The 11,851-nt window shown below is 38.4% G+C and overlaps 1 protein-coding gene and 1 non-coding gene across 2 annotated transcripts in view; one reads left to right on the plus strand and one right to left on the minus strand.

Annotated features, from left to right (window-relative positions):
* Nucleotides 1–9,961, plus strand: part of KIFBP (kinesin family binding protein) — a 34,897-nt gene extending 24,936 nt beyond the window's left edge. The window contains exons 6-7 of the mRNA XM_037130688.2: nucleotides 4,426–4,541; nucleotides 8,530–9,961. Of these exons, the coding sequence (XP_036986583.2) occupies nucleotides 4,426–4,541; nucleotides 8,530–9,405 (992 nt within the window). The 3' untranslated portion in view covers nucleotides 9,406–9,961. The remainder of the gene's footprint in view (nucleotides 1–4,425; nucleotides 4,542–8,529) is intronic.
* A 1,070-nt stretch (nucleotides 9,962–11,031) lies between these two features.
* LOC119065233 (small nucleolar RNA SNORA33) lies at nucleotides 11,032–11,161 on the minus strand. Its single transcript, XR_005085563.1, has one exon. It is a non-coding gene; the product is annotated as a small nucleolar RNA SNORA33 (small nucleolar RNA).
* Between the last annotated feature and the right edge of the window lie 690 nt (nucleotides 11,162–11,851).

The following is an 11,851-nucleotide window of genomic DNA, read 5'->3' on the forward strand; positions in this document are numbered from 1 at the left end:
AGGCATGAAATACAGAATTCGTATTTTAATTAAAGTAGGTATTCCGAAAACCAGTGTGAGTGATTCTTGTATTAGTGCTGTTTGAGTAATAATGGTGTTGAGCACCAACATGTACCAGCTCTGTCCTAAGTTCTTTGTGCTCATCAGCTCATTAAATCCTCATAGCAACACTGTGGGACAGTCAACTGCTGCACTCGATATTGGATAGATAGGAAAACTGAAGCACAGAGAACTCCAGCAGCCTCTAGTGTCACACAGATGGTGAGGGGCAAAGCTGGCATTTAAACGCAAGCAGGATCATTGCAAGCTCGTATCTACACTGCTTGAGCCAAAAGACCACAAACCTGAATGTTCCCTACCAACCTCCTCCACTGGCTAGAGATGAAAAGGCTGCTCCCTGGAGGTGGGTGGGGGACTATGCAACCTTGGAAAGGCTTGGAAATAGGCTCAGATAAAAATTAAACTCAAACCATTAAGTTTGGGAACAAGTCCGTGATCATGGTAATACGAGGTCTGACCAGAAGGTATCCAGCCATTTAATTTGAGAAATAGAGGCCTTTATTGAAGAAGATAGAAAATATAAGAAACATTGTACACAGGACAATGACACCTCAGTCCCCTTCAAAGTAGGCACTTTTGGGCCCCACACAGTTCTCACAATTGCCATCAACTGCCCTGCTGTATTTTCCTGAATCTCATTGACAGTCTGAAATCTCTTTAAAGGTGATTTTAGTGAAAGACAAATACCATATGATCTCACCTATAAGAGATATCTAATGAACAAAGTAAATAACGAACAAAATAGAGCTACAAGCATAGAGACATGAAGTAGACTGAGAATGACCAGTGGGGAGGGGGGCGGTATGGTGGAAACAAGGGGAAGGGACTAATCAAAGAACAGGTGTGAATAACCCATGGACATGAACAACAGTGAGGGAATTGACTGTCGGGAGGGGAGCTGCTGGGCTGAAGAGGGCAAAGGGGGGAAATTGGGACAACTGTAATAGAATAACAATAAAAAAAATTTTAAAAAGGTGATTTTAGTTTTGGAAAAAGCCAGAAGTTTCAAGGCACCAAATCTGGGCCGTAGGGATGCTGAGTCACCTGGGTGATTTGATGTTTCACCAAGAAACTGCAGGAGACAAGATGCATGAGCAGGTGTATTGTTGTGATGGAGCTGCCAGTCACCAGTTGCCCATGGCTGTGGCCTTCTGAATCATCTGAATAGTTTCCACAGAGGAATGTTCAAGCTTAACACAAAATTTGATGTAGATTTGTTGCTCTGCTTACTCAGCCATTTTGAATGCAATGCCCATACAGTACACATGCTCATTCAACATGGCATCTACCTCCCCCACTGACTAGTACAGTGAAGTCATTATTGTTCACACATGTGCACATTCCAGTCCACTCTCCTTGGCTGCCAGGTTACATCAATGTTGTAACCTGGCACTCATCTCCATCAAGTCGCCTTCTGGTGTGTCTTTTAGCTCTTGAATTTCTCCAAGATTCTTAAAACCTTCATCACCCCCCTACTGTTTTTGTAACATCCACAATCTCATGATTTCCTTGATTGGCTCTGTCATTAATCCTGTGAAGTCATACACATCATTTGAACACAGTTTTCCCCAGCAAGGACTTACTGTTGGGGGCTTGATGGCTTTCGTGGCTTTTTCTCCAACAACGATGGCTCTTCAGTGCTGTGATCTTTCTAGACTTTCATGTTGTTTTATCAGGGTTCACTGCCATAGCATTGACAGTAGTTGCGTAGAGCACTGTGTATAATGAGCCATAAAGGTGTTTATAACTCCCTGAGCCAGAGGCTAAAATAGAGGCCAAGTGTTTGGGGGCAAATAGATCACTTACCTGCCTCGGGCGTTGAACCCATGGGATCTGGGTGGCCAGGGGCATTGTAATATCAAAAACTTTAAAAGGCAGTTCTTTACTTGCAAGGTACTTCCTGACCTTAGGGACAAAGCATCAATGGAACCAGTCCAGGCTTTCTTGTACAACCGGAAGACTGGCAGCTGGTATTTATCTTTTCCCTTCAGGGCTCCGGTTAGTGGCTTTGTAGATAAGGCCACTGCTGATCATAAACCCGACTGCATTTGCACAGAACAGTAGAGGTAGGCTATCCCTTCCTGCCCAAAGTCATGGTGCTTGCTTCTCTTCCTTAATAGAAGTCCTTTGTGGCATTTCCCATGCTCTCCCCTACCCAATAGAGCATTTCATGTCTACATTACAAACCTGGCCCTGCCCTGGCTGGTCTGGCTCAGTGGGTTGGGCATTGTCCTGCAAACTGAAAGATCACAAGTTCGATTTCCAGTCAGGGCACGTGCGTGCGTTGGGGCCAGGTTGTGGGCCAGGTCCCTGGTTGGGGGCATGAGAGAGGCAACTGCACATTGATGTTTCTGTTGCATGTCAATATTTCTTTCCCTCTTTTTCTCCCTCCTTTCCCTTCTCTCTAAAAAGTAATAAATCTTTAAAAACAAAACCCTATTCAGGCAGATAACCCTTTTTCTGCGGTGATTTTCTTACTGGCATCTGGGAACTTGTTTGCTGCCTCTTGGTCTACAGAAGCTGCCACTTCTGTCACCTTGATATTTTAAAGCCAAACTTCTTTCTAAAAGTAGCCATCCATTGCTAGCATTAAATTTGCCAGCTTTTGGTCCTTTTGCCTTAAATTGTCATGTAATGACTTTACTTTTTCTCAAGTTATATTATGTATGCCTCAAATCTGTAGGTATGCCTTTCTTTAGCAATCCTGCACTCAAAAATATGCATTTTCAATAAGAGATAAAAAGGTTATTTCTCAAAAAGTTCAGTTTTCATGCCTAATGGTGTAGCTGCAACAATGGCTTCACAAATTTCGTTTTCTTTTTTTACAATGATCCTTATGCTGGATTCATTTATCTTGAAGTGACAAACCATTGCAGCTGCAGAACTCAATCTCTGGTACATATCAAGCAATTCAACTTACTCATATAATAGCATGACTTTTCTCTGCTTCCTGGGAGCATTTCCAGCATCACTAGAGGGACTTCGTATGGGTCCCATGGTGTTATTCAAGGCTTACAGTATTGCACTAAACTCTATGAAAAACACACAAGCACCACGAGAGATCGCTTTGTACTGCAATGTGCAATTTAGAGAATATGCAATACAGAGATAAACTGTTCAGGGTTAGCATTTACACAGCATTTTGAGCAGATTGACACTTGAGCTCACAGCAGTAGCAACAAGAGGTGGCTATGAAATTTTACAGTAGTACAGTATGTATTACAGTTAAAATCATAAATTACAATTGTGATTTAATACTGGATCTTTACATTTGTTTATTTTTCTGTCAGCTGCAAATGATGCCATGTATGGTTTGTGTTTGTGCATAAGTTTTGATAAATTTTAACTTTGTATAATAGATTTGTGTGTATTTTATTGTAGTACATGATAAAATAGACTAGTATGTACATATATTTTATGCATTCATGACACCTTTTTCTTAGTTTTTTGGATATTTCCAGGCTATGGTTTGTCAGGGAGTTTTTTGAATTGTCACAAATTCAAACATTTTTCCAATATATTTACTGAAAGAAATCCACATATAAGTCAACTCATGCTGCTCAGACCCATGTTGTTCAAGGGTTTCCCGTAGTTGTTTTTCCCCCCTTAATTTATCACGTTGAATTCATTGTAGATTGGTTGAAATCTGAGAGGTACTTTTCCCCCCAAAAAATCAATAAAAACTAAACTACCAGTAAGATGTCATTATGTTTTTACTCTTCAAAATAGTAAGGTTAAAAATATGACAATGTCCAACATTTTTTAAATGCTTTCATTGAGTAGCCTGAAATGTTGGTTAGAGTATTTGTTGAAAACAGTTTGGCAGTAGGTATCAAGAGCATTCAAAATGATGTAAACTCTGACCCAGTGAACTCCACTTGTAGGAATCTATTCTACACCCGAAATCCATACAGATTTATGCACAGAAATCTTCACCTTTAGAGTGATTTGTAATGGAAGGAATTGGAAACAATATATGCCCAGTATTAGAAAAATGATTAAGGAATGACATATTTATTTAATTGTATATCATGTTATACTTGCAAATGATGTTAAAGGGTTGATAATGATATGGGTAAAGTCTTAGAGGTATAATATGGGAAGAAAAAGCTACATTTAAAACTAAATATATATCATGACCTCACTTACAGATAAGACATAAGAAAAAATTAGAAGGAAATATGCAAAAATAATATAAGTGAATGCCTGTGGGTAGTAGGGATTTGGAGTGGAGTTGCAATGCTTCAATGATGATCTGTACTTTTATAACAGGAAAAAGTGATATAAAAAAAGAATTCAGTACAGTGCACAATGAAAATTACAGTTGTGACCATTAACTTAGACAAACCATGTTTGTAATTTTAGCTACTGAAACTGAAGGAGATGTGCCAGAGCTTTATCATCAAAGAAAAGGGGAAATAGCAAGATGCTGGATCAAATACTGTTTGACTCTCATGCAGAATGCTCAACTTTCAATGCAGGTAATATAGTCAAAGGCCGTCTTTTCTTAAATGAGCAAGACATAATAGTGAAAGCTTAAAATTGGAATTATGTTTATTGAGCTCACTGTATGTTTATTTTGCAAGACATGCAGAATGCTGTCATAAATATATATTTTTAAAGATTTTATTTATTTTTAGAGACAGGGTGGAGTGGGAGGGAGAGAAATATTGATATGTGAGAGATACATTGATCGGTTGCCTTTCCACATGCCTGGCCTACACCCCAGGCATGTGCCCTGACTGGGAATTGAACAAGCAACCTTTTGGTTCATGGGCTGGCACTCAATCCATTGAGTCATACAAGCCAGGGTCTGAAGACTTTTGAGAAATTATAGTTCAATCCAAAAAAAAGCCTGTGAAACAAAGGGTTGCTGGTTTGATTCCCAGCCTGAATTGCAAGCCAGGTCCTCGGTTGGGGGAGTATGAGGCAATAACACATTGATGTTTCTCTCCCTCTCTTTTTCCCTCCCTTCCCTTCTCTGAAAATAAATGAATAAAATCTTTTGGAAATAAAAGAATATAATTTCCTATTGAGAAGTGGGGGTCTGTGTCATATATATTATGTTATCTCCAGGTATAACAGGTTCTCAATAAATATTAAATTCATAGTTCTTCACCCTCTATAGATACTTCCTTCCTTTAAACTTCATAGAAATTTTCTTACTCCTTCCTAAGTCATTTAAATTCTGCCTTGTATTATCCCAATTCATGTTCCTTTACCTCGTTTTAGACTATAAGCAACTTGAGAGCAGGAAAAAACTCTACTAATCTTTGTATACCTTATGCAGTATGTACAAGGTGGAGTGAAAGTAAGTTTACAGTGTATATGGGAAATAATACAATAAGTAATAAATAATAAGAATAAATTCTGTTTTTCATACTCACAGCTATAAACCTTTTGCCCCACCCTGTAAATACATATTTTTAGAGAGATAAATATAAATATATCCAGAAACAACCTTGCCAGTTTGTAGCTGTGTGTTCTTGGCAATTTACTCAATCTCTTTGTGCCTCAATTCCCTCACTGGTAATAATAGTATGTACTTAATAGTGTTGTTATGAGAGTTAAATTTGTATGTGTGTCTCAGAAAAGTGCCTGAGACATACCAAGTTCTCAATAAATGTTAACCATCATCATCAGTATTATTACAGATCCATACTGAATCCTAGTTTCTAACCACTAAAGAGGAAAGAAGAGAAATCATTTGGATACACTATGCTAAGTATAGAAAATAGACTTTTCTGAAGAAGCTATTATGCTTCATTTTTAGTATTTGTATTCATTAAAATAAAATAACTTTTGTCAGTAAATAACACAGAAACTTATAAAACTACCACACAAAATAAAACTACAAAACCCAAGGAGCAAAGGTCTTATGAAAATGAGAGCATTTTACAGGTGGAGGGTAGGGAAAGTAGGGAAAAGAACTAGGGAGTTTTATATTTAGAGAAGTTGGAGCCAGGAAGAGCTGTCAGCTTTCTTCTGTTCAAAAAGCAGCACAGAAAGCATGCAAATAAATAAGCAGCCAGGAAGCAAGTAAGTAAACAAGATTTGGAGACTTATGGCCTCCATTGGAAGTTGTTACTGTGTCAAGCAAAATACGTGTGGTTTAACTCTTACCCTTCAGTTAGCTGACGTTTTCCAGACTGGGCACTAGTCTGGAAAAGACTAGTTTAATGCCACCTGACGGCATTAAACCCAAATAGTTGTCATGCTACAAAACTTACTCAGATTTTCTTCAACCTGACCTTTTTTAATTACTTTAACTTCATCATTTGATCATGTTTATTTCAAAAGGCTTCTTCAGTTAAACTTAAACGTACACAGGTGTATTTAAGTAAATATTTATGCCAACTCTGTGCTACTCATTGTACTCTGATGAACAAAAAACCTTGGTTTTTGATTTTGTGTAAAAGTGTAGCTTTGACAAGTCCCACAAAGATGCATGATATGAAAAGATGTAATAGTAAGGAACGTTTGAAGGAAGCTCTGGGACTGAGTAGCAATTACCTAGACTGGAGAAAGGAGGGAACATCATTCCAAGGAGCTGAAGCATCATGTTTAAAGTTCTAGGGCATAAGGAGCGTGGTATTAGAAGGAATGAACAGAGCCCTGTGAGGCTGGAAGAGAGTGAAGGAGCATGTGATACAAGATTAGAAAGGGGCTAGAACATGCAGGGCCTTTAAGGAATGGAAGCCTTCAAGGGTTTTTGGAACAGTCACTTAGGTAGCAGAGTGCAGAGTGAATTGAGGGGAAGCAAGAGTGAATGAGGGGGAGTAGTTAGAAGACCACTGTAGCAGTCCAGGTGAAATGTGAAGAAGAAAAAAGATTGGATTCAAGAGGTATTTAGAAAGCACAACATTAAGGACTTGGTGATAGATTGGAAGTATGGGGTAAAGAGAGAGGAGAGGGACTTCTCAAGGATGATTCCTAGATTGCTGGCCGTCCACATAGATGAAATGTTCTTCCCTAAAATAACACTAGAATAGGAACCTGTTTGCTGAAGAAGAATAGGGGTGTACATGTTGCAGATGAGATGCCTCTGAATCTTCTGAGAGGAGATGTCATCAAGGGAGCTGCAGTTCTTCTGGGTCTGGAGCTTGAAAAAAGGTCTGGGCTGTAGCTGTAGACTAGTGAGTCCTCCTCCCATGAGTGGAACTGAAGCCGTGGGTGTGGGTGGAGTCACCTGTTTAGAGCAGTGCTGTCCAGTAGAAATAGAATACCAGCTACATGTGTAGTTTTAAAGTTTCTAGTGGCCACATTAGAGAAGGAAAAAACAGAAGCAGGTGAAATTAATTTTAATTATTTTTTTAACCCAGAACATCAAAAAATATTGTCATCTCTATGTCATCAATATTTAAAAATTAAGAGGTTTCAATTAGAACTTTTTTCATACAAAAATTTCTGGGAACTGTGGCCAGTGTGGCTCAGTTGGTTGGTCTTGTGGACCAAAGGGTCATGAGTTCAATTCCCAGTCAGGAAACATGCCTGGGTAGCAGGTTTGGTCCCTGTTTGTGATGTATACTGGAGGCAGCTAATCAGTGTTCTCTCTCATACCGATGTTTTTCTTTCACATTGACGTTTCTCTTCCTCTCTCTCCTGTCTCTAAAATCAGTAAGTATTTCCTCAGGTGAAGATAAAAACATTTGTTTTCTCGGAAATTGGATAAGTGTTATTTTACACTGCCCACATCTCATTTTGCACTCGCCACATTTCAGGTGGTAGTCATTCCCAGCGTGGGAATGGCTCCTTTGCACAGTGTAGTCTAGAGAGACCAAATCAGGGGGGTAAAGAACAGGCCTTGAGGCTGAGCGTTGAGGGATCCGATGACTAATTTTGTTGTCCAGGAAGGGGAGAATGAGCTTACTCTGTTTCTTCATCATCTTAGCTTTCTATGTACATATATATGTCTTTATATACAACTATAGATGTAGATGTATGTGTGTGTGTTTGTCCCAGAACGCTGGAGAGATAACTAACTACAAAGGTGGATTTAACTTTCTTCACTTTAGTGTCTTTAAAAGACCTAGAGCATTTCTTTGAAATATATTTCACTAAATAAGTTATAGAATAAACATCATATCATTAATCTTAATGGCATGTTTGAAATATTTTTAGGACTTACATTGCAGTTTTACTTTAATGCTAACAATAACGTATTACATGTATATAATGTTTCACATTTTTTAATGTTCTTTCATATGTATTTAATTTGAATTCCCTAAAGAGGAATAAAGTATGTAAGTGGTTTATTTACTTCTTCCTAACTTCTTGTGTTTTTAATGTAATTGAAATAAAATATAATTAGAGGAAAGAAGTTTTAAAAGATGTTTAAGATTTATAATACCTCCATAAATCAGGCTAGTACGTTAGAGGGTTTTGTCTTTTTTACTCATCGGTTGCTTTAATGTTATTTGACATCAGGAGGTCAGTGTCCTACTTAACCATGACTATTTTTTCTTTCAGGACAATATAGGAGAACTTGATCTTGATAAACAATCTGAACTTAGAGCTTTAAGGAAAAAAGAACTAGACGAAGAAGAAAGTGTTAGGAAAAAAGCTGTGCAGTTTGGAACTGGTGAACTCTGCGATGCCATCTCTGCAGTAGAAGAGAAAGTGAGCTATTTGAGACCTTTAGATTTTGAAGAAGCCAGAGAACTTTTCTTATTGGGTCAGCACTATGTCTCTGAGGCAAAAGAGTTCTTTCAGATCGATGGTTATGTCACTGACCATATTGAAGTTGTCCAGGACCACAGTGCTCTGTTCAAGGTGCTTGCCTTCTTTGAAACTGACATGGAGAGACGGTGCAAGATGCATAAACGTAGAATAGCCATGCTAGAGCCCCTCATTGTGGACCTGAATCCACAGTATTACCTGTTGGTCAACAGACAGATTCAGTTTGAAATTGCGCATGCTTACTATGATATGATGGATTTGAAGGTTGCCATTGCCGACAAGCTAAGGGATCCTGATTCACACATCATAAAAAAAATAAATAATCTTAATAAATCAGCGTTGAAGTACTACCAGCTCTTCCTAGACTCCCTGAGAGATCCAAATAAAGTATTTCCTGAGCATATAGGGGAAGATGTTCTCCGCCCTGCCATGTTAGCTAAGTTTCGAGTTGCCCGTCTTTATGGTAGAATCATCACTTCAGATCCCAAGAAAGAGCTAGAAAATTTGGCAACATCTTTGGAACATTATAAATTTATTGTTGATTACTGTGAAAAGCACCCTGAGGCTGCCCAGGAAATAGAAGTTGAGCTAGAACTTAGTAAAGAGATGGTGAGTCTTCTTCCAACAAAAATGGAGAGATTCAGAACCAAGATGGCCCTGACTTAACAATCCTTATTTTTTTATGAAAGAATATGTGCAATATTGAAGAGCATTTTTCCCCTCAGTCAAACGGGCTTAATTCCATTGTGGTACTTAAATTTATAGCCAGATGAGTACAGTTTGAACTTGAGATACAGTCAGACCAATTGAGGCTTTACTAGGACCTTAATCAACATAAAGATAGTAAGTTAATACCTAATTATGTAAATTGCCTTGTTAAAGTGACATGTGATTGGTAGATTGCTTGTTTCCTATTTAAATAAACCTTTCCTGACTCATTTTCTAAAGATAGGTTCTTTGTTGTCCAGTAATTGATGGATTCTTTAAGAGGAAAATTACTGAGTAGCATACCTGGTAGACAAGCCTGTTGTTATATTAAAACTGAAAAAGTAACCTCCTGTAGTTAATCTTTCTCAAATACTTACTTTCCTAATTTCCCAAAGAAATCTTTTTGAAAATATTAAAAACTAAGTTATATTGTAAAGTATTATAAAGTAGTTTGTCTCATTTATAGGAGGAAAAGGCCTTGTTGAAAATATAATAAATTGTTTCACTAATAAAAGCTTTCATTTACTCTTGTTTTCTTCTAAGAATTGATTTTTAATTATTATTACTATTTTTTTAGAGAGAGAGGGTAAGGGAGGAGAAAGAGAGGGAGAGAAACATCAATTGGTTGCTTCTCACACAGCCCCAACTGAGGACCTGGCCTGCAACCCAGGCATGTGCCCTGACTGGGAATCAAACTGGCAGCCTTTCAGTTTGCAGACTGGTGCTCAATCAACTGAGCCACACCAGCCAGGGCAGGAATGGATTTTAGAGAAGAATTTCTTCAGTAACATTGGACAGATAGAAAACATTAAAATCTCATTTATCGAATGAATATTGGAGATACTACTATGTGCCAGAAAAATCTTAATTGGCTGCTGTTTCTCATCAGAGAATCCTGGTGTATTATACAAATCTTTAAAAACTGTTGGAAAAGTATATGTACTTCATAATGACATTGTTAATATGTTAGTCATTTTAAGAAATGCAGAATTGAAATGGAGTTCCTTTCCAATGCAAAAACCAAGATCAGTTGTAAAATGTTATACAGAGAATAGGTCTGTATGTTGACTTGCCTATTGATTTGCTTCAGAAAGCTTAGGACTAGGTCACCCCTAAGATTCTGTAACCTTTATATATGTGTGATAAAGACCTTGCTTTTTCTTTGAGGTCATCTGCCAGGAAAAAAAATCTTTGTAACGGCAATGGGTAATGCACTCAATATTTAGTATTTATTAAACACCTACCATGGGACAGGCACTGTTGTCACTATTCTGAGTAGAGAGTGATGAACAAGATAAAGTCCTGCTCCCATGGAGAAAAACAGTGCAGAAGATGATTTTAGGTTGTGAGTGTAATTCGGAAAGGAACCAGAGGGATGCGGAAAACATTCGATGGGAAGGAGGCTTCTTTAGCTCCAGTGATTTGAAAAGGCCTCTGGAAAGCTTGGATTTGACACTGGGCTGGGAACTAGTTGGGAAAAAAGTAAAGATTCCTTGGTAGAGTATTCCGGAGAGTGCTAGGCTCTCAGGCTGGAACAAACTTTGGAAGGTGTGGGACATTTTATTTATTTTTACTTTTATTTTTTCTTATAGCTATTTTCAGTGACCTTAATGACTTCAAGGTCTTTAACGCTCGTAACATGGTTTTACTATTGCCAACTTTCTCTAAAGTTCTGCAGAAACAGTTGGCAGGTAAGAGACTCAGTGGCTGGCTTGGCACTGGGCCTTTTAGGAGATGGGAAAGGCCAGTGTGGCTGGTGCAGGACAGGTGGGAATGGGAGGGAGTGGGGCAGGGGTGGGGGTGAGGAGTCCAGATGAAGAGGTTTTGTAGGTAAGGGAGAGGAGTCCTGACTTTATTCTAGGTACAGTGGAACGCTTCATCGAATTGTTAAAAGAAGATTGGTATGATCTGATTGGCATTTTTAGGAAATCACTCTGGTGCCTAGGGGAAGAATAGTTTATAGGGGGACGGGGTGGCGTCAGAGGGGAAGCAGGAAGACAAGCTAGGTTCAATTAATCTAAACGATTTGGACTAGGGTGATAGGATAGGGATGGAGAGAAGTGGATAAATACAGTTTGTGCTTTAGAAGTAGAATCATAGGACATGCTAAAAAGTGACGTAACGCATGAGGGGAAAGAATCAAGAACCATGTTAAGTTGAAATATGTAGGAGAAGCATGTTTTTGTGAGGAAGATGGGTTAAAAATTAGAGTTCTGGTTAGGTCATAGAGAGAGTGAATTTTTTAAAACCCTCACCCAAGGAGACTTCCACCAAGATGGAGGTGTAGGTGGAAACATGATGCCTTGTCTCACAACCAAGTTTAAAAACAACAAAGTTTTAGCAACAAAAATGCAGCCAAACCACAGAAAATTGAACTATACGGAAGTCTGACAACAACGAACCC

This window comes from Artibeus jamaicensis, unplaced genomic scaffold, assembly GCF_021234435.1.
Source record: "Artibeus jamaicensis isolate MK-2021 breed Jamaican fruit bat unplaced genomic scaffold, CSHL_Jam_final contig_332, whole genome shotgun sequence".
In the NCBI taxonomy this organism is placed as follows: Eukaryota; Metazoa; Chordata; class Mammalia; order Chiroptera; family Phyllostomidae; genus Artibeus; species Artibeus jamaicensis.